Raw genomic sequence first — 20,880 nt, forward strand, 5'->3', positions numbered from 1 at the left:
CAAAGAAGCTGCCGTTGTACTCTGCTCTGGAGAAAAACCTAAACAGAAATCAAGGAATGATTCTGAAAGACATCTGGAAAAGCCTAATAAATTCGCTCAGCTTACCAGAATTTCATTTCGCCAAAAACTATATAATGCGCTCAATAAACAATGACTGATACACCACATTCCATGCTTATGATGTTACATGCCGTTTTAATTTATTTGACTGTGTTACTCCATTCTTTTTTAATAGTAAATATTAGTTCCATGTACTGTTACGCATGTCCTGAAGAACCAAGATAGAAATGCTGGTGAAACTTGTAGACAATTCTTGTATATGTTTTACAAAAATCTCTGGTCAACTAATAAAGCCAATATAAAGTTCCAGTTTAACAATCTTATCCTAGTTTTTCATAGTACCTATAACATAGTAACGATTATTAGAAACACATATTCATAAGAATAAATAATAATAATTTTATTATTGCAGATATTAGCTTGAAACTAACAAGCCATTACATGTGCACAAGCCTAATCAAAGATAAAGCTAGAATAAGGTAATGACCACTGATCTGTAAAAAGGAATGTTATTCCTTTTTCCATGTAGATTTGAGCCACATGCTAGAGTGCCTCCATAAAGGAAGTTACAAAATAAAGTAAATTACAAATAAAACTAAACTTAAAATAAATTAATTTAAAATACAATATAATAAAATAATATAAACAAAATATTTAAATTTAGCATGACAAAAAAGAAGGGGCTAGTGCTTGCCATTTATGAGGATGACTCTCCCAAAATCTCGGCAATGGATAGACAGTCATTCTGATTTAAGTGTGGGTGGAGAAAAAGTATTTCAACACTCTTTTTGAAAAAGTACTCAAACTTAAATCGATACTGATGTAATAGGTATATTAGATATTGGACTAGAAGATAGTAGTCAGTGCTCACTCTGTGATGGTTAAGCCAGTTTCATTGTTGATTTCATATAAGACTGGTATTCCTACAATCATTGTTCAACCAAACGTCCTGTTTGTCCAAAGTATGAGCAAAGCAATGACGTTGAACCTGAGAAATACCAGGAAAGGGGGGGGGAGAGAGAGAGTGTTTATCTTTTGTGGAGGTTAAATGGAGATTTTGTTCATGGAGTAGAATGCAAATACCATACCGTATCTTTTCGAGTTCTTTGCAATCACCTCTGAGATGTCCACAACATGTGAAATTGGAACTGGCTGTACAGGTTTGGAGAACTTAAGGCCAGGAATTTAAGTGTTAAGGATGCATTTAATCTTCCTTGAGATGAAGCCATTTTGTAACATGATGCTTTGGATGGTGTCCAATTCTTGTCAGAAATCCTTGGGATTGGAGCAGACAACATATGCTTGATTGAGTAAGGATTTGATGATGCCCATTTTTTGAGATGAATGATGGGCTGAATCTTGTAATGGCCTGTAAAGGTGGGTTTATGGTTAACAGATGTTTTAATTATTCCAGACCAGGTAGGGAAAAGAGGATGTCCATCTCTTTTACCATTGTGAATCTGATGCACAGGTGTAGGCTATTAATTTTGGTGAGGACGGTAGGTAAAGATGCTGATTCAAGCCAAATGGCAAGCACATCATCCACATAGCATACATATTGAGGAAGATACAGACATCTAGAGGGAAAACTCTCCTCCTTTGATAACAACTGGAGAGTGTTAGCAATAGATACACCAGTAAATAAGGACTGGATGTCAAAACTGACTAAAATGTGAGCAGGCTGTAGTGATAGAGACATTATATTAAACATTGCATTAAACTGAGATTATAATTATACAATTAATTGTACAATTGTCAGAAATTCTGATAAATTTTTCACAGAAGCTCATGAGTAAGTGCTCATACAGGCTGTATGAGCACTTAAAACACAAACTGAAATTTGGTCATCAGCATGCATTAAAATTATTCTACCATACTCATTCTTCCTTTTAATTGATTAACTTTGGCTTGTCCGTGCGGTTAGCCTTGTGGCTGTGCACTTCGCAACCATATGCCTGGGAAAGGAGCGTCCTAGGTTTGATTCCTGTTGGAGACGTGAGGAGCTGAAGGATCTTCCTCAGCCATAGCCAAGTTAGCCGGTCTTGGGAGTGGACAGTAGGGTTTTCCCCCTAGTTTATCCTGGGGTTTTTCATCCCACAAACAGGCAAACCAGACCCTTAAACATATAGGATACAGTCATAGGATATAGTACAGCAAGAAAGGCAATGGGAAACCACCTTGCTCACAGTCACTTCCCTAGTATGGTAGCATAGCTGCCCCTACCATCCGTATGGATGAAAGGAAACTAATCATCATCAACTTTGGCTTGCATAGCTAATTTCCTCTTGTACTATGAATTTGTCTTCCGTATGATTTGGGTAACCCTTCTCGCCTGTGCCATGTACTGCTCATGTGCTGGCTGATCACCTTCTTCTTTAAATTCCCTCCAGAAAATTGTCTTTTTTTTTTTTTTTTTCAGCTCCTGATTAATAATTCTGCTCATCATTTAAGTCCAATTTGATTTATACAATCTGCTACTACATTCTTCATATACCCCTTTACCATTTGCCTTGCATTATCAACATCCAATCACTGCAATTTTTTATGTCATGGCAGTGCCTTAAGTAGTCTCCTGAGTTTGCTGTAATTACCAGCTCTGCAATTACAGATATACATCTTCATAAATGAAAATTCCACACATTTTTCATCTATCAGGTCAACACTGCACAACAATCACTCTTAACAATTGGCAGCAATGCAGTCTCCTTGGTTACAAACAAATCCTCTGATGCAATTACTAGATCTAACAATCTCAAACCCCTTGTGCTTTCTGTCATGTGCTGCCTCAGATATATTATTCACTTTTTATAAACTTGTAAGAGAACTTCAAGAAGGGAAGATGGCATATTTGTTAACTAATTTTTGAGTGAGGTTTATTCTGTGAGACAGTTATAAAGGTGTAACAAGTTTGAAAAAAATAAATAAATAAAAAATAGTATTATGTAATTTGTGAATAAGTACTTGATATACAAAAATGAAAATGTTTAAGAATAATTCATTTTTAGGAATTTTTTAGGAATTAAAAATTTTTTAGGAATAATTTATACCTAAATTATTTTTACAAATTTAATGCTGAAAGGAAAGTTTATGTGAAATATATACAAGTTATGTTAAGAATAAGAACTGCATAGGCTGGCTCAGCTACAGAACAAAATTATTCAGATTATCGACTATATGAGAAAATATAAAACTACTTACTTCAATGGTAGTTTCTGCTTCTCGATCTTGTTGGGTCTGAAACAATTTTTTAAATATTCACATTCTGATATATGTGTGAAGTACATTTTTATATTTTAAATTAAGTTAGATTTACACACACTGCATGGAAATAAATCAATGGACACCATAGTGAGGAACAAACAGTCGTGGCACCCACCTTAATAAGATACAGGGCCTCCTTATGCTGCGATGACTACAGTAATCCTAAGGAGCATACACTAGCAATCCATGGGAATTTTAGACCATTCTTCCTGTAGGCATGTACTGAGGTCCTGGACCGTTTTGGAGCAGATGTCCCTTACTCTTACCCGATGCTCCAGTTCCTCCCACAGATGTTCAATAGGGTTGAGATCAGGGCTTAATGGAGGGCAGTCAAGTATGGTGACATTAATGTCATCATACTTGACCGGTAGAGCCATACACCACAAGCCATGTAGTTACAGCAGCAGGCTTATGACACAGTACACTGTCTTCCTGAAAGAGACAATGGTCAGTTCTGTAGAAATGCCACAAAGTAGGAAACATTGCATTATCCAGAATGTTCAGATACCTCTCGGAGTTCAGTGTTCATGGCACCACAGAGGTCCAAGGCCAAACCAAGAAAAACAGGATCATACCATCACATTGCCACCTCTGAATTTCATAGTTGTGGTTATGCACTCCAGTAAGATATATTCACTAGGCATCTGTTACACCCCCCCCCCACATTTGCTTGGCAGAGGATATAGAATGATTCATTGCTCCATAACACAGCTTTTCAAGCTTCCACATCCCACTGTACACTCTCTCTGCACCACTGAAGGCACTGCATATTAGTTGAGGTAATGCAAGGCCTACATATCATGGTCCTACCATGGAAGCCTCGCTTCTGAATGTTTTTGTGCACATTCGTGTTCCAATCGATGCACATAACTCTGCATTCAACGTATCAGCCGATGAATGATGATTTTTACACATTATCCTTTGTACCCTAATGGTCACGTCTGGTTAGTGTTGTAGGCTGTCCACTGTGGGTGGCACTTTTGGTTGAATCCTTTTGGGCTAATTGTAGAAAATGACTATATATTTTGCACTGATGGCTGCAATCTGTTGCTGAACTAGTACCCTTGTTGGTTATGATTCTTCAACAATCCTCCATACTGTTCTGCCTATCATCTCCGAAAATATAATAGCCTTCACATTCTCTCTCTATATCATTCTCTGTAAACCAACTAATACTAATAACTCTTGGCCAAGTAGAACTAACCAATGCCAAAATCTCCTCGTGCCTATTCCTGATGCCTTTGGTAAAATAAAAGATACAAAGAGATTACAGTCTCCTTATAGTCTCTGTAACATTCATTTGAGACTTGAGAAACATCATATTCAGCAAGTTTGGTTCTCTTTTATTCATGCCTGAATTGTGATCCACTGCTGATCCACACATTCTTTCTTAGTAAATGCCAATTGTTCAATTCAGGCCTGACATATGGTGGCAACAGACTTGAAAATTTAACACTCACTCATTCTTTTATTTCACTTCTTTCACTAACTCTTTTATATCCTCTTTCAATCCTACTTTCATCTTTCAAACCTTTTATACTTGCCAATACAATCAGCTCTTTTATTTTCCCTTATTGCATCTTAAATAAATGGGCTTCAGGTCAGATTCTTTCTGTAGGTGTTTCTTGGCTGTAGCTACTTTTTTTTTTTTTCGATACGTTTCCTCAATATCTATCATATAGTGAGGAATCAAACTTTTTCAAGGCCTCCTTTCAGTCAAGTTTCCAAGTTAGCTGATCTCTGATTGAGACAAGAAGGATTCCCCTGCACCTGAACACTCAAATTTTTTACCCAATAACACAGAAAGATTGACTAAACTCACATTATTTCAAAATACTCTTAGGATTTAGGAAATTTCTTCATCACTTTCCCTTGCCCATGATAATAAGGTCATAATTTTCATCAGCTAAATAAGATCCTAAGCAGTTATCACCCTCTAAATCCATTTGTACATATAAGCACAAATGAATTTAGAAGTAGGATTGAACAAATGGCATCAAAGGTAGAAGCATATTAAAAATCAAAATATTTATTTATTTCAGCATGATGGTATTTATCTTGCTGGCTGAAATAGTATTCCAATACTGTAAAGCATTTCAGTTAACAATCCAATTCAAGGGCTATGTGTATGTATATATAGACACACACACACACACACACACATACATATATATATACAGTTTTTGTTTATAAAGAAATAAAGAAAATAATAAGCCATATATTATAGTACAGAAATTGCTCTTGTCATTGAATTTGTGAATAAAATATCAACTTTTACTCTATGATAAAATCCCAGTAATGACAAAACATGTTCACATTTACATTTCATACTGAATGCAGTTTGAACAGTTTGTTTTAGGCCATGAAAGATCTGGAGTTAATTTTTTAAGGATTTGTATTATTTTTGTTTTTCTCATGTGATTTTTTTTTTATGTTTTTGATTTGATTTTTTGTTTGTTTATTTTCCTCTCCTTTAAAAACCAAAAGTCTGGCTTAGATACGCTGAAGGTGTTTTTGCTATCTGGTCCCATGGCCGCCAGACGTTAGACACTTTCCTCAGCCACCTAAACAAACAACACAAACACATGCAATTCACAATTGAGACTGAAAGGCAGAACACACTTCCTTTTTCTAGATACACTTGTCCCATGTCTCCCATCTGACAGTCTTTCCTTCAGTTTAATGGAAGCCTACACATACTGGTCAATATATACATATAAACTCCTACCCCACCACTACCCAACACAAAAACTAGGTGTAATTAACATGCTTAAAAACAGGACTTTGAAGATTTGCTCCCATGAACAAGCAATTAAAGATAAATTAAAAGTTCATCTTGACCAATACCTTCCTGAAAAATGGCTACAGTCAAAATACTATCAACAAATATCTTCACAAGACCTCACTTAAAAACAAAAATAAACTAGATTACAATAAAACTGTAGTCATTCCATACATTAAAGGAATATCAGATAAAATAAACAGAATACAGAAATACAACCTTAAAGCCACCTTTAAACCTCCTGCAAAACTAAAGAACTTACTCAACTCATCCATGGATCTACTTCCTCCGCTGATCCACCCTTGAGTATACCGTATTCATCGCAGCTGTAATTTGCCCTATACAGGGGAAACAGGAAGCACAATTCCTATCCAAAAAAAATGGAACATAAATGGCACATTAAAATTAATAACTATAGTAATGCTGGCCTTTCTGATCATGCCCTGAATACTCTGCATAGAATTGAACACACTTCCTTTTTCTAGATACACTTGTCACACCAAAATGTGGCATGAACAAAAATTTAAGGAGGCCTGTGAAATTCTTATCAACCATCCTAATGTTAACAATAGCGATAGTCTCTAAAAATCTCAAGAATATGGAAGGCACATATTCTACCCACATAACCTTTCTGCCTAAGAGTTAATTATAAATAGGACTGTACGTAATCCAGGATCTTAACTCTAATATAACAACTCTCATGTTAAATTAGAACATCACTTTTGCTGTAATAAAACTATCTATATGAAATTGTTCTCTGAAGTTGTCATAATAGAATACAGCTTTGATGTAGATATTTTATTTTATTTTTATTTATTTATTTTATTAATTTTTTTTTTCGCTACAGGTGAGGCCAGTTGAATAACCGTTGATCAAATCATTCTCTTTGGTATACTGTGTGAAATGTAATATAGCTTGTCTCTGTATATATGTATATGTGTGTGTGTATACTCCAAATGATGACCTTAATATGAAGGTCGAAATGTCGGGAAATTAAAATAATTATTTCTAACACAGTTGGAGTCTCCATAATTTGTCTGAAATGAATGCTGATCACTGTGTAACACTAAAGGAATGAATTTTGACATTATTAGCATTTAACATTATTTTCTAATTTAATTTACTTCCTCCATCATACTTAATACAGAACATTAAATTGCAATAAATAAAGGATAATTAATAGCTACTTAAATAAAATTTTGAATTGAAATAATATACAAGGATTCAATATGCATTTGAAACATAACATCATAAACCTACCCAAGATAACTTGGTATTTGGACGGACTGAAGGTGAGTGAGCTTCTGATGAATCTGACTTCTCCATTAAGCTTTTTTTGGTTGGGAGAGATCAATATGTACAAAACCTGGAGTAAATGTAAAGTGAATTGACTAGTTATAAAGTGAAAAATGAAATACTGCTTTGGTAGGAGAAAAATGGATTAAAGATTTACATACTTAAAGAACTTACAGACTAATGAATACCCAAAACATACTTAAGATGCTCAGATTTGGACGGAATGAATATGAGTGAGCTTCTGATGCATTATTCCATCAATGACCATTTTTTTTTTTTTTGGAAAGGATGGTATCTGAAAAACCTGGAAGAAATATATAAAGTATCAGAATATGTTACATTATATAAAACTCTCAAAAAATAAATATTATTAAACAATAATAGAAGTTATAATGGTGTTTCCACCTTGTCGTGTTGGGGGGAGGGGGGGGGCTTGCACATTCTAATGATCCTGTGAGCTATACTGGCAGAAGCATTGCTACTAGCAGCACCTCCCAAGCCAGACAAGTCACAAATGAAGAGAGTCACCCTGGTCCTACAGATTGGGGTTGAGTATGGGGCCAACATTCCCATTTCAAGAAATCAGCTAGTCACAAAACATGTACCATGTAATCTTCACTAGATACTTAAATGGATATCAAGCCTCGAAATAATGGTTTTCGAATAGATTCATGGAATGTGAGAAATTTGCACAGGGCTAAGAGCATTTCAAGAAATCGCAAATAAATTAAACAGATATAAAAGAGATATAGCAGCAAAAAAAAAAAAAGACATGATGAACAGGAGAAGGTAATTTGAAGAAAAAAACTTTTGCTACTTCATGGTGGAAACAACTCCGATAAACTGAGAAATTGCAGAAGTGGGAAGAGATAAGTGGCAGAGTTGAGAAGAGAAAGGAGCAGCTGGTCCAAAGTAATAATAAAGACTGAGCAAACAAATGGGAAAAACAAGGAGAAAATTATGTACAGAGACTGAATGCTCAAGGGAGTATTTAATGAAAGTGTAACAAAATCTTTTTCCCTGGTGCAAAAACTCCCGAATTAGTCACTGCATCTGGATGCAAAAAGGTATGGTAAAAGAACTTATTGTCTTGGTTGGTACAAATGATTTGTGAGGCAAGATGTATTCTGTAAGAGAGAATGTAAAGGAGTTGTTAGAAGCAAAATTGAAGAGCAAGAAGGTAAAGACTGTGAGTCTACTTCCATGCTACGATAGAGGCAAACTGAGGAGGAGGAGGATGGTAGCAAATGAATCAATTTATGGGTTGTGCAGAAGGAATGATGAGTATTTGTGAGTCTGTGGTCCATGTTTAATGAGAAGAAGGATTTGTATAATGCTGATGGACTGCATCTAAATGGTTTTAGTGTATGTGTCTAGAGAGCTTTGTTCACCAAGCATGCTGAAGCAAAAATTCAGAAAAATTTAACCAATTAGGATGGAAGCAGGTGAGTTTGTGTGAAGATACCCCATGAGGCAAGTGAGTTTGAAAATGGCCAAGGGAGGAATCTAGTCTCTCATGAAAAAATATTGAATAGGGTAGTCAATTCAGGAAGAAAAGGTTGGTAGGGACCTAAAGGAATGCTGCAGTTTCTATATACTATTGCCAGAAGTATCAGGAATGAGAGCGAGGATAATCTGGCATTGGTTACTGCAACTTTGCCAAAATTCATACATATTAGTGAAACTTAGCTAACAGCCGATGATGATGTAACAGGGACAGAATATGAAGGGTTTAGTATTTTCAGGGAAGATAGAGATGATAGGATGAAAGGGGGGGGGGGTACTGCTGGTGATAGCAGATAAATTACAGCCAAAAAAAATAAGAGATAGGCAAGAGGATGGCTGTTCATCTGAAGCACTCTGGTATGAGATCAAGGCCAGTAAGATAAAATATACAGTTAGTTGTTGCTATAGGCTAGGGAATTCCACAGATGATCTGGAAGACCAGCATCAGCAAATGAGTACAATGAGTGCAGGTTGAATGATTATTATGAGGGACTCCAACTATGGGGATAGGAAGGAGGGATTAAAGCTCACATAACCAAGGCAGCCACATTGCCTCTGACTGGGGAAAGTGACCATTCAGTCTTGACTTGGAAGACTGCAAAAAATGAGGAATATTCTATGAAGAAGGGATATATATAGAATTACAAGACAGGTGATTGTGACAAGCTTAAGAAGAAGCGTAAATCTTTGCCATGGCATAAAGCACTGCAAGTGAAGGATGTTAGTAGTGCATGGGAGATAGTTAAGGGTCATCTAGAGGAAGCAGTGGCATAGCTAGGGGGGGCGGGGGGGGGGGCAGTCCGCCCCAGGCAGCACTTTGAACCTTTTTTGAACTATTGCAGTTAATTCTAAAATACAGTCTCGAGAACTCAATTCTAAATATGCAATATACTACTGCAAATTTTCCTCACAATTGCTGTAAGTGTTGATAGTTATGAGAGAAGTTTTTCTAAATAAAATTTAATTAATAATTACCGTATTTGCCGCTGTATAAGACACACTTTTTTTCTTTGAAAATAGGTCTGAAAAACAGGGTGTGTCTTATACGCCGATACTCAGTTTTTTATTACTTTCATTTCTGGAAATTTTCTCTGTTATGAGTTACACGATTTCTTTCTTGCTTCCTTGCGGTGTGCGAGAGCATTTCAATTATGTAGAGTTCAGTGGATGCACATGTTGTCACGGTAGTTGTGAACGGTGATAAATTTCTGCTGTTCAATTTTCTCTAAATTTCTTGGCAAATTGTGGCTGAAAAACATCAGCATTGCTACAATACTGCATACAAGCTACATGTGATTATGTATGCTAAAGAACATGGAAAAAGGGCTGCAGAGAGGCATTTCGGGCCACCCCAACTGAGAAAATGATAAGAACTTGGCAGAATCAGGAAGAGGATCTAAAAAAAAAAAGCAACTCGTAGTAAACATAACCTATGAAGTGGAACTGTAAAATGGCCAGAACTTGAGGCAGAACTAATACTTGGATTTTAGACCACAGAAAAGCGAGACTTTCAGTGTCTACAAAAATGATTATTCATCAAGTGAAAGCGATAGCCACTAACAGAGGGATCGCTGACTTTACTGGATCAACATCATGGTGTTCAAGATTCATGAAGAGAAACCAGCTATGTATGCAGACTAAAACAAAAATATCACAAAAGATGCCAGCTGAATATGAAGAAAAAATTATTGAATTTCATCGATTCGTCATTAACACAAGGAAAAGAGAAAATTTTGAACTTGTGCAAATAGGAAACATGGACGAGGTTCTGCTGACTTTTGATGTGCCCTCAAACAAAACTGTAGATTCCAAGGGCACATAAGGTGTTACTGTTAAAACTTCGGGGCACGAAAAAACTCACTACACGGTTGTTTTATCCTGCCATGTTGATGAAACAAAATTGCCGCCACTATTGATTTTTAAAAGGAAGATGCTACCCAAAGAAAAACTGCTTAAAGGAATGTTTGTACATGTTCACGCAAAAGGCTGGATGGATGTAGGAGGAGGAATGAAGTTATGAATAGATAAAATTTGGTCTAAGCACCTTGGCGGACTGTTGAAGAAGCCTGCTCTGCTAGTATGGGATCAGTTTTGTTCTCACAGAACAGAAGATGTTAAAAATAAACTCAAGGAAAATAAAACTCAGTTAGCTGTAATTCCAGGAGGTCTAACTAGTTAGTTTCAACCTTTAGATGTCTGTATTAATAAACCATTTAAGGGATTTATGAAGGAGAAGTGGAACAGCTGGATGCAGTCTTCAGATTTTGAGGTTACGCCATCAGGAAGAAGGAAAAATCCAAGCATTTCGCAAGTTTGTGAGTGGGCCAAAGCTTCATGGGATGCTGTGAAAACTGAGATAATGGTTAAATCATTTAAGAAGTGTGGCATTAGTAATGCACTGGATGGTACAGAGGACAAGTTATTGTATGAGGACTCAGATTCTGATTTAGAAGAGTTTTCAAGTGTCTCTTCATTTAGCTCTGGAGATGAATTTCTGGGTTTTGATGAAAAAGATTAAAATGTGGGTACTCTTTCCTAGTTAAATTATTTGTTGAAAGTAGACCTACTTATATTACTTTATATTTGAAATACTGTAAATTCATTATAATATTCAGTGATCAAGTTTTTTTCCTAAAAAATGTGTAGAAAAATGGGGGTGCGTCTTATAGGCCAGTGCATCTCATATGCCGGCAAATAAGATGCACTGTAGATAGTACCGTATTGTAGAATAGTATATTGTATTTGCTGCATTGTAGATAGTGTATTTGCCTTCGCGAATGTCATTGACGATTTTTAACAGAAAATAACAGAAAATTTTCTTGCTTTTCTTGCAGAAAAGCAAGAAAAATAACATTTTAGAATGTTGAAATTAAATTTTTACTATAAAAATAAACAAAGTGTTTTAATTTATTTCCCTATGCGTCGTTTTGACTTTTTGTAGTATTTTTGGTGTGTATTGAGAGGGACGGCAAACTGAGGGACCGCCCCAGGCAGCAACAGCTCTAGCTACGCCACCGAGAGAAAGCAATATTAAATTGTGTATCTAAGGTAAGGAGAGTTAATCAGGTAGGCATTAGATGGATGTGTAATATAATTAAGTATGAGCTGAAAAAAAAGAAAATGCTGTGGAGAGTATATAAGGAGAAAAGTGACCATCAAATTCATGAACAACAAGGCTCAGTTGAGAAAGGTTACCAGCATGGCAAGGAAGGCAAAATCAGATTAAGAGAAGAATCTACCTGAGCAGGCCAAAGAAAAGAGTTCTTTCATTACGTGGCAAGTAAGAGAAAGAATGACTATGGAAGATTAACCTTATGAGTGATTTGATCAACAAGATGACAGAAGCACATAAAATAGTTGATTGACCACTTCGCAAGAGTATATCATCCAAGTGATCTTAATGCTTTTACAAATGTGATAGACACTAATGTGAGAACAGAGGTGGATGAATTGAAGGTTCTTAAGATATTGCAGAATTTCAATGTAAATACAGCTGTGGGATTAGATGAGATATCAGCTCGAATTTTGTGAGAATATGCAAAGGAAATGGCAATGCTTCTGACTAGGCTGTTTAATTTAAGTTAACGCTCTGGAAGAGTTGCAAGGGAGTGGAAAAAGGGCAAAATAATTCCCTTGCATCAGAGAGATTCTAAGACTGCAATAGCAAATTATAGACCAATCATTATCTCAGGCACGGTTTTAAAAGTACTGGTAAAATTGGTCAAAAAGATCAAGAATGGGTGTATAAAAATATGATACCGTATGAGGGGAACGTGGCTTTGTGAAAGGTCAGTCATGCCTTAATAATTTACTAACTTTTTATAATAGAATAACAGCTGAATTGGATAAAGGAAATGAATACACGATGATTCTGCTGGATTTTGCAGTGTGTGGTATTCCGGAAAAGACATTTGCCAGAAGACCACATGGAACTCTCTTACACAAAGTAGAACAAATGGAAATGGATATGACACTGGTTAAGTGGATAAGAGGGTGGCTGCTGGACAGTTATCGAAAAGTGGTATATGGAGGGGCAGCATCAAGATGAACCAGGTGGTTAGTGGTGTACTGCGATGTTCAGTGCTGAGACCACTACTGTTTAACTTGTACATAAATGATATAGGAAATAGCCTGAAAGGAAATATTCAGTTGTTGCTGCTGATGATGCACAATTAAGTTCAGTAATAGTTAATCAAGGCGATGTTGAGAGTTTGCAGGATAATTTAAACAGGCTGTCAGTATGGGCAAAAGGTAATCGATATCAGTTTAATGTAGAGAAATGTAAAGTTATGCATTTTGAGATAAATAGATTACAAACTGTGTACCAAACTGATGGAACTATACTCCAGGAAAGAGACAAAAATTTGAACTAGAGATTGAAATGTGGTAATAAACAGAGTTAAAGTTTAGAAGACATATTGCTAAGGTAGCCCATAAGATGATTTGGCTTTTGAAGAACACACACACACTAACAAGTTGAGATAAGGAAGTTGTTATTCCTCTTTATAAGGACTTGGTATGTCCACATTTGGATTACCATGCTCCAAGACTGGTCACCTGGGTTTCTTGGGAATGAGGCAGCAGAGAAGATTCAGAGGCAAGCGACCAAGATGGTGAGTGGTCTGTAGAATGTTCCTTATAAGTGAGATTGAGGGCATGTGGAATGCAGAAATTATTGATAGGAGAAAAAGAAGGAATATGATAGAAACATTTAAGTTGCTTAAAAGGATTTATAAGATTGATGCAGGAGAAATTTTCAGCACTTGGCTAGGGGAGCCAGAACAAGAGGTCACTGGAAGTTGAATAAAGGTGTAGTTGGTAGTGTTGTGAGGAGTAGATTTTTGCTTGGAAATTTATGAATGAATAGAATGAATTGCCAGAATCAGTTGTGAGCACTTTGTCTGTTAATAGGTTCAAAGAGAGGTATGACAGATTTCATCATTAGGAAAAAATTGTGGTCATCACTGATCGAATTTCACGCTTTTAATGAAAGAATTATCAAAATAAGAGTACAAGCAAAATGGCTCAAGATAATCTTTATTAATGTACACGCACCTACAAAAGCTGCAGAGAAGGAAATAAAAGATGAGTTCTATAAAAAACTGAAACTAATCCTCGAAAAAATTCCATGACAGGATATAATAATTTTATTATGAGATTTCAATGCAAAAATTGGAAAAGAAGAAATATGTAAAGGGAATAAATTAACTGTGGAAAGGGTACAGAGGCAGATAACAAAGATGGTTTCAAGACTGTACAATGTTAGTTATGAGGACAGACTGAAGGAATGTGAACTGCAGAGTTTGGTAGATAGAAGAAGAGATGATATGATCGAGACTTTTAAACTGTTGAGAGGTGGTTACAGTTTTGACACTGGGGAGTTTTTTCGTTTGGTGGAACAGGGGGAAGGAGCAAGGACAAGGGGGCCATCCCTTGAAGTTATGAAAGGAAGCTGTGAGCAAGAAGGTGAGGAGTGGTTGAAACCGTGGAATGCATTGCCTGATAGAGTGGTAAGAGCACAAACAGTTAAAGGAGTGGTATGATTGACTGTATTTTCTAGGAAGAGCCACCCACAATGAGTCTCTTGACTCCATGGAGGCCTGAATCATAATAATAATAATAATAATAATAATATAAAAAATTATTGGAAACAAAAGCCTTCCTGAAGAGATAAATATTAATGAAGAAAGATTAATTAATTTGTTGGACACATCCAGAAATTTAATAATAAGCAACACTGTGTTTATGAAGATGAATACTATGATCATCATCAAATTTCCCTGACATATACCCTCAAGGGATGTACAGGATATGATAATACTACGTGAACAGTTACATTATTATTAACTTCCTATCTACGGTTTTCCTCCAAATCAATATGTTACCTGTCAAGACTAACATTATGGTATCTTATATTTCTGTCTTTTAAAGCACTTTTTACTATATCAATCCACTTATATCTTGATCTTCTTCTGGGTCCTTTTCCTGCTAACCTGGCAGAGAACATTTGTTTTGCTAATGTAAAATTGATGGTACAACATGAATATTATTATTATTATTTCATGACACCTCCAAGAAATCCAAAGACTCATCGAGGGAGAGCATCTACTCTCCATGTCCACCACTTAATCCACCAACTAGACCGAACCCCCCGCCGCTAACATCATCATCTACACCAACACCATCTACTGCCCACCACTAGGTCTGTAAATTGCATGTGTTCTGAAGGCCAATTTGTCTGTGTGCGGGATGAAAAACCCGAGTTTCCAGGAGAATAAACCCTACTACCTCTGTAAGAGATCGGCTGACTCACCTTCAATTGAAAAAAAAAAACATATTAAAATTCCTCCATCACAACAAGAATCAAACTTAGGCCATTTCCAAAGGGACTAAGTTCGATTAAAGGGTGCAAAGTACTGTTATTCTTCCAACTGCACTATGGAGGTACTAAAAAAACTCGTGCCTACAGGGCTCGGACCTGGTACATTCCGAGTGTTAGGCAGTTATCAAAACTACTACACCACAAGCGTAACTCTAATATACACAACATATACACAAACAAACATGGAAATTTCCTGATGGACATTCATGCAATCAAATAGGCCATATTATAATCAGTACAAGACATAAGAATTGCATTCAAAATATTCACAGTAGCTGGATGTGAAAGTGACCATTTTCTAACTGGTGCTATTCTTAAGGTTAAAATAAACCGTAAATATTTTTCAGCACATGCAAATCAACTGAGATACAATATTAACAAACTAGTTAAAATAGGAGAGAGAAAAAAATATTAGTGTGAATTAAGCAGCTGAAAGAGAATGAAAATACTGAAAGCAACTGAAATCGTATCAAGAATAGTATAAGTAGCAGCAGAAAATTGAACTGGAATTCAAAGTAAAATACAACATAAATGATTTAATTAGGAATGTGAACTGGCAGTAAAGAAAAAAGAGAAAAAAAAAAACAGAAGCATTTGGCTTAATTACCCAACCGATATTCATGCTGCTCAGAGATACAAAGAGAGCAGCAAAGAATCCAATAAAATAATCAGAAACAGAAATTAAAAATTTTATGCAAACAGACTGATGAAAGCCAGAAATACTTTACAGTAAATAACCCTAGGAAAGTTTTCCATGAAATGAAAAACCAAAAATGGACAAACACTAGCTACTAAAGATGATATACCAAACAAGTAGAGAAAGTACTTTAACAAACTCCTAAATTGTGATGAACCTGCTGAGTCTTTTAAACAGAATACTTATTCCTGTCACCCAGAAATATTTAAAACTTCACTAGCTGAAATAAAGGAAAGTATAAATCAACCTCAAAGACAACAAGGCACTAGGTACTGATGAAATAGTAGCCAAACTCATTAAATATGGAGGGAAAAAAGCTGGTAAATTTAATATGGGGAAAAAGAAGAGATACCCATAAAATGAAAAGAATTGCTATTCATTCCAGTATATAAAAAGGGAAACAAAAATCAATGTGAAAATTACAGGAGAATATCACTACTGAAGCTGAAAAATTGTATAATATTATACTAAAAAACCTTACCTGATGAAAATATAGGTGAATATCAAGCAGGATTCTGAAGAAATATGATTAATCAAATTTTTACACTTAAAAAAAAAAAATAAATAAATAAATAAAAAAAACTGGGAATAAAAACTGCAGGTCCATATTTTATTTACAGACTTTAGAAAAGCATATGACAGCATTCATATAGAAGGCCTTAGGTAAGTATCAGATGAACCAGGAATACCTCATAAGATAATAATTGCAAACAGCTTAAGTATGGTATTAGCTAACTAATGAAATTGGTTCTGAACTTTTTGATATTAACAGGACTGAAGCAAGGAGATGCTTCAGTTCTTTCACCCATCCTTTTTAATTTAGCATTAAAAAAGGTATTTGAGAAACTGTAAAAGATAACAAACTGAACAATAATATTAGGATATGCAGGTGATATATGCCTGGTTGGATAAAATGCTGAAAACATTAGAACATTTAGAAAACTCAAAAATGCTGCTGAAAAACTAGGATTACAATTCAACCAGGATAAACCTGAATATTTAAATATATGCAGAAATCACAATCAAGCAAAAATTGATGACTTTACCAATGACAGCCTGAAATTCATGAGTACCACCTCTTTCAAATATCTTGGAACACTGATTACTCATGAAAGAGGTGGTAAACAAATTAGTACAAAAATAAAAACTAGCATACATGCCTCTAATAGATCATATCATTCACTACATCATTTACTATCTTCCAAAATTTCTATCAAGCAGTGGTAAAACAGAAATATCCAAGGCAATCATTATACCTATTGTTTTATATTGAGCATAACAGACCCAGATGCAAAAGTGTTGCAGATCTTTGGAAATAAAATCCTCAGAAAAGTCTATGGACCTGTAAGAGATAACACAACAGGTGAATGTAGAAGAAAACATAATCAAAAACTATATGAACTCTACAGATCCCCACTTCTTTGATGAAATTAGAGCATGCAGACTGAGATGGCTTGGACATGAGGAAAGAATGGCTAAATAAACATTCAAGATGAAGCCTGATGGAAAGCGACCTAGAGGCAGACTGTGGATATGTTGGGAGGATAATATCTAAAAAGAATTAGGGATGGGAATCCAGGGTTGAAATGAAAGATTTCAAGACAGAAAGGAATGGAAGAAGTTGGTACATACAGAAATGAACCTTAAAGGTTCAGCAAACTAAAGAAAAAGAAGAATAGAAACAAATATAGATTAGAGCAGTACAGGAAAACCTCACTTAAAGCAAATTCGATAATCAGTTAGTACAATTGAGTGAAATGTTGAAAATTTATTTATCACTAGGTTAGACTATAATAGATTTAGTTTAATCCTTTATCCCAGTGAGAGCAAACAAAGTTTGCGCCTGAAAATATCTTCAGGACTAAATATAGTGTTGTACTATCTTATCCAGTAAGTAGTGCAACACCAAGGCAACTCGTGGCAAAGGTGGAGCAAGCTACCAGGCACTTCTAACCCAGTATCTCCCATAATGCAAAACACATTTCCTATGTGGATATGTATACTGTTATGCATTAAAGGGATTGGCCATCTACCCAGACTAGTTTCGACCTTTATTGAGGTCTCTTCAGTGGGAGCCAGGCCCAGAGCTGGAGATACCAGGCAGAAGCAGTAGCAAGTCATCTGTGCCTATGGGAGTTGCCAAAAGGTTTATCACCTTTTTTAAAAATTACTCTGGATTTAGAGAAAGATGTTGAAAATTTATTTATCACTAGGTTAGACTATAATAGATTTAGTTTAATCCTTTATCCCAGTGAGAGCAAACAAAGTTTGCGCCTGAAAATATCTTCAGGACTAAATATAGTGTTGTACTATCTTATCCAGTAAGTAGTGCAACACCTACTTACTGGATAAGATAGTACAACACTATATTTAGTCCTGAAGATATTTTCAGGCGCAAACTTTGTTTGCTCTCACTGGGATAAAGGATTAAACTAAATCTATTATAATTGAGTGAAATGATACTATTTCCCACTTTAAGCGAGTGATTAATCAGTTAATACGATTTTTTTATGTTATGCAAAATTTTACGTTACACAAAATTTTTTGTTGCCAACCTGCAGTGAGCAGAAAAACTGGAAGTCATTAAGAGACATGAAAGTGGCGCTAGTAATACAACGATTGTGCGAGCCCTGGGATACAGCGAGTCTAGAGTTTGGACTATATTAAATAAAAGCAAAGAATACAGAGAACAAGGAAAAGTTGCTACTGCCTCTTTAAGCATGCAGATCCCAAAAATAGAAGCCATTTAATGATCAAGATGGAGCATTTTCTATCACTCTGGAATGAGGATTAAAACCAATAAAGAATCTCTTAGTACAGGGAATATTCAGGCAAAAGCTCTCAATATTTTTACCTCATTGAAAGAGATCAAATTTCAAGATGGTGGAAGCTTTACTGTGAGTTTAGGATGGCTTGACCGTTTTAAAAATTGAGCTGGACTGCATAACGTAAATATCAAGAGGAACATTCTTTAACTTAATTGCAGCAAAAGCATCAGGACCATGAGCAGAAGAATTTTCTGGAAAGGTAGCCTTAATGTCTGACTGTTCAATCATACGAGGGTGGTTTGAAAAGTTCTCGGCCCAACAATGAAAAAACGAATTTATAATTTCAAAATTATTTTTATTTTTTAACATAATCTCCCTTGAGACTTAATATATTTATTCCAGTGATGCTCCAGTGCCATTATCCTGTCTCTGTAGTGGTTCTCAGTAAGATCTGCAAAATACCCCTCAACAGCTGCAATCGCCTCTTGATTTGAAGAAAAACACTAACTAGTGAGGAAGAGTTTTAGTTTTGGGAAGAGATAGAAGTCAGAGGGAGCCAAATCCGGGAAATAGGGTGGATGTTCCAACAATTCATAGTGCAGATCCCTTAATTTTCCCATTGCCAAAACACCTCTGTGGGCAGGTGCATTTGTCCTGAGATGATTTTTTTCTTCTGCAAACCAGGTATTGTCTCACGAATTTTATAAACAATAACCGAATAATATTCCCTGGTTATTGTTTTACCCTTTTCAAGATAATTAATAAACAAAATACCTTTAGCATCCCAAAACACCAATGCAATGAGCTTTCCTGCTGATAGAATCGGCTTTGTCTTCTTTGGTTCTGAACTGGCTTCTGTCCACTGTTTTGACTGCTGTTTGGATTCTGGTATGTAATGGTGAATCCAGGTGTCATCCATAGTAATAAATCGATGCACAAAATCAGTTTTATTCTTGTTAAAACACTCCAAGCACTGTTCAGAGATTTTCATTCAAGCATGTTTTTGATCTGATGTGAGCAAGCGCGGCACCCATCTTGAACAAAGCTTTTTCATTTGCAATTCTTCATGCAAAACACATCCTACGTGTTCTTTTGAAATGCCTATAGTCTCAGCAACTTCACACACTCTGACTCGCCAGTCATCTAATACCATATCATGCACTTGATCAATGATTTCTGGTGTTGTAACACTTTTTGGACGTCCTTCACGTGGATCATCTTGAAGGCTGGTACGGCACGTTTAAACTTGGCAGCCATTTCTTAATTGTTGAAAATGAAGGAGAAGAGTGCCCATAAATGTTTATGAACTTGAATGAATTTCTTTTGGCGTTAAACCTTCTTTTACAAAGAATTTTATAACCTCACAATAGTCAATTTTATCCATTTCAAGGGATACAGGCAACGCTTTTGTTTCAGACAGCTGTATAAAACAAACTACTTGATAGAATGACTTGTAATTTCACATAGATGCTTATGTCAGATGTACCAACTTAGAAAAAAAAATCTTGCCGACAGTGTTGCCTTCTATGGTCGAGAACTTTTCAGACCACCTTTGTATAATAAAGACAATCTGGATGCAATGGAAAATGATCAAAACTATTAGGCTGAAGTATGGGTGGTGAAGCAGAGAATACTTTACTCCAAAATGCCACAAAATCTGAAAATTGATCAGAAGATGCTTGATTTTCCAATATTAATCTTGCCAACACACCTCTATTTTGCCTATACATATTATGCATGTGTATATTCTCTTTTCCTTATTTTATGAAAGGATACCCTCATCGCCCTCCATAGGATTAACCCGTCGAGTGCCTGCTGGAAAATGCCACTGTTGACAAAAGATTTGTTTAATATAATTATCTACAAGGAGAACAATGAAATTCAGATTAAACAAAGCTTCAGAAATAATATTCTTAAGTGATTGATGGTAATATTAGTCCAATGGAGGCTTCTTGTAAGGACTGTAGCAAATAAGATTCTAAAGAAGTTGTATTTAAATAACATGTTTTTATAGGAAGGGAGAGGATGAATTCCTGATCATTACTAAATTGATAATAAAATCATCTAACATTGTCTTAACTAATATCTAACTTTCTAATTCTCTGTGTGGTTTAAATCCATTGAATTA

The 20,880-nt window shown here is 35.6% G+C and overlaps 1 protein-coding gene across 4 annotated transcripts in view; it reads right to left on the reverse strand.

Annotated features, from left to right (window-relative positions):
* The window catches only part of Cc2d2a (Coiled-coil and C2 domain containing 2A), a 518,960-nt gene that overhangs the window by 477,401 nt on the left and 20,679 nt on the right, over nucleotides 1-20,880 (reverse strand). For all 4 annotated transcript variants that reach the window (XM_090401677.1, XM_090401676.1, XM_090401674.1 and 1 more), the window contains exons 2-4: nucleotides 7,599-7,703; nucleotides 7,364-7,469; nucleotides 3,259-3,294 (exon numbers count right to left, since the gene is read on the reverse strand). In XM_090401677.1, the coding sequence (XP_090257803.1) occupies nucleotides 3,259-3,294; nucleotides 7,364-7,429 (102 nt within the window). In that variant the 5' untranslated portion in view covers nucleotides 7,430-7,469; nucleotides 7,599-7,703. The remainder of the gene's footprint in view (nucleotides 1-3,258; nucleotides 3,295-7,363; nucleotides 7,470-7,598; nucleotides 7,704-20,880) is intronic.

This window comes from Typopeltis vanoorti, chromosome 12 (assembly GCF_054136105.1).
Source record: "Typopeltis vanoorti isolate ZY-2024b chromosome 12, IOZ_Tvanoo_1.0, whole genome shotgun sequence".
NCBI lineage: Eukaryota > Metazoa > Arthropoda > Arachnida > Uropygi > Thelyphonidae > Typopeltis > Typopeltis vanoorti.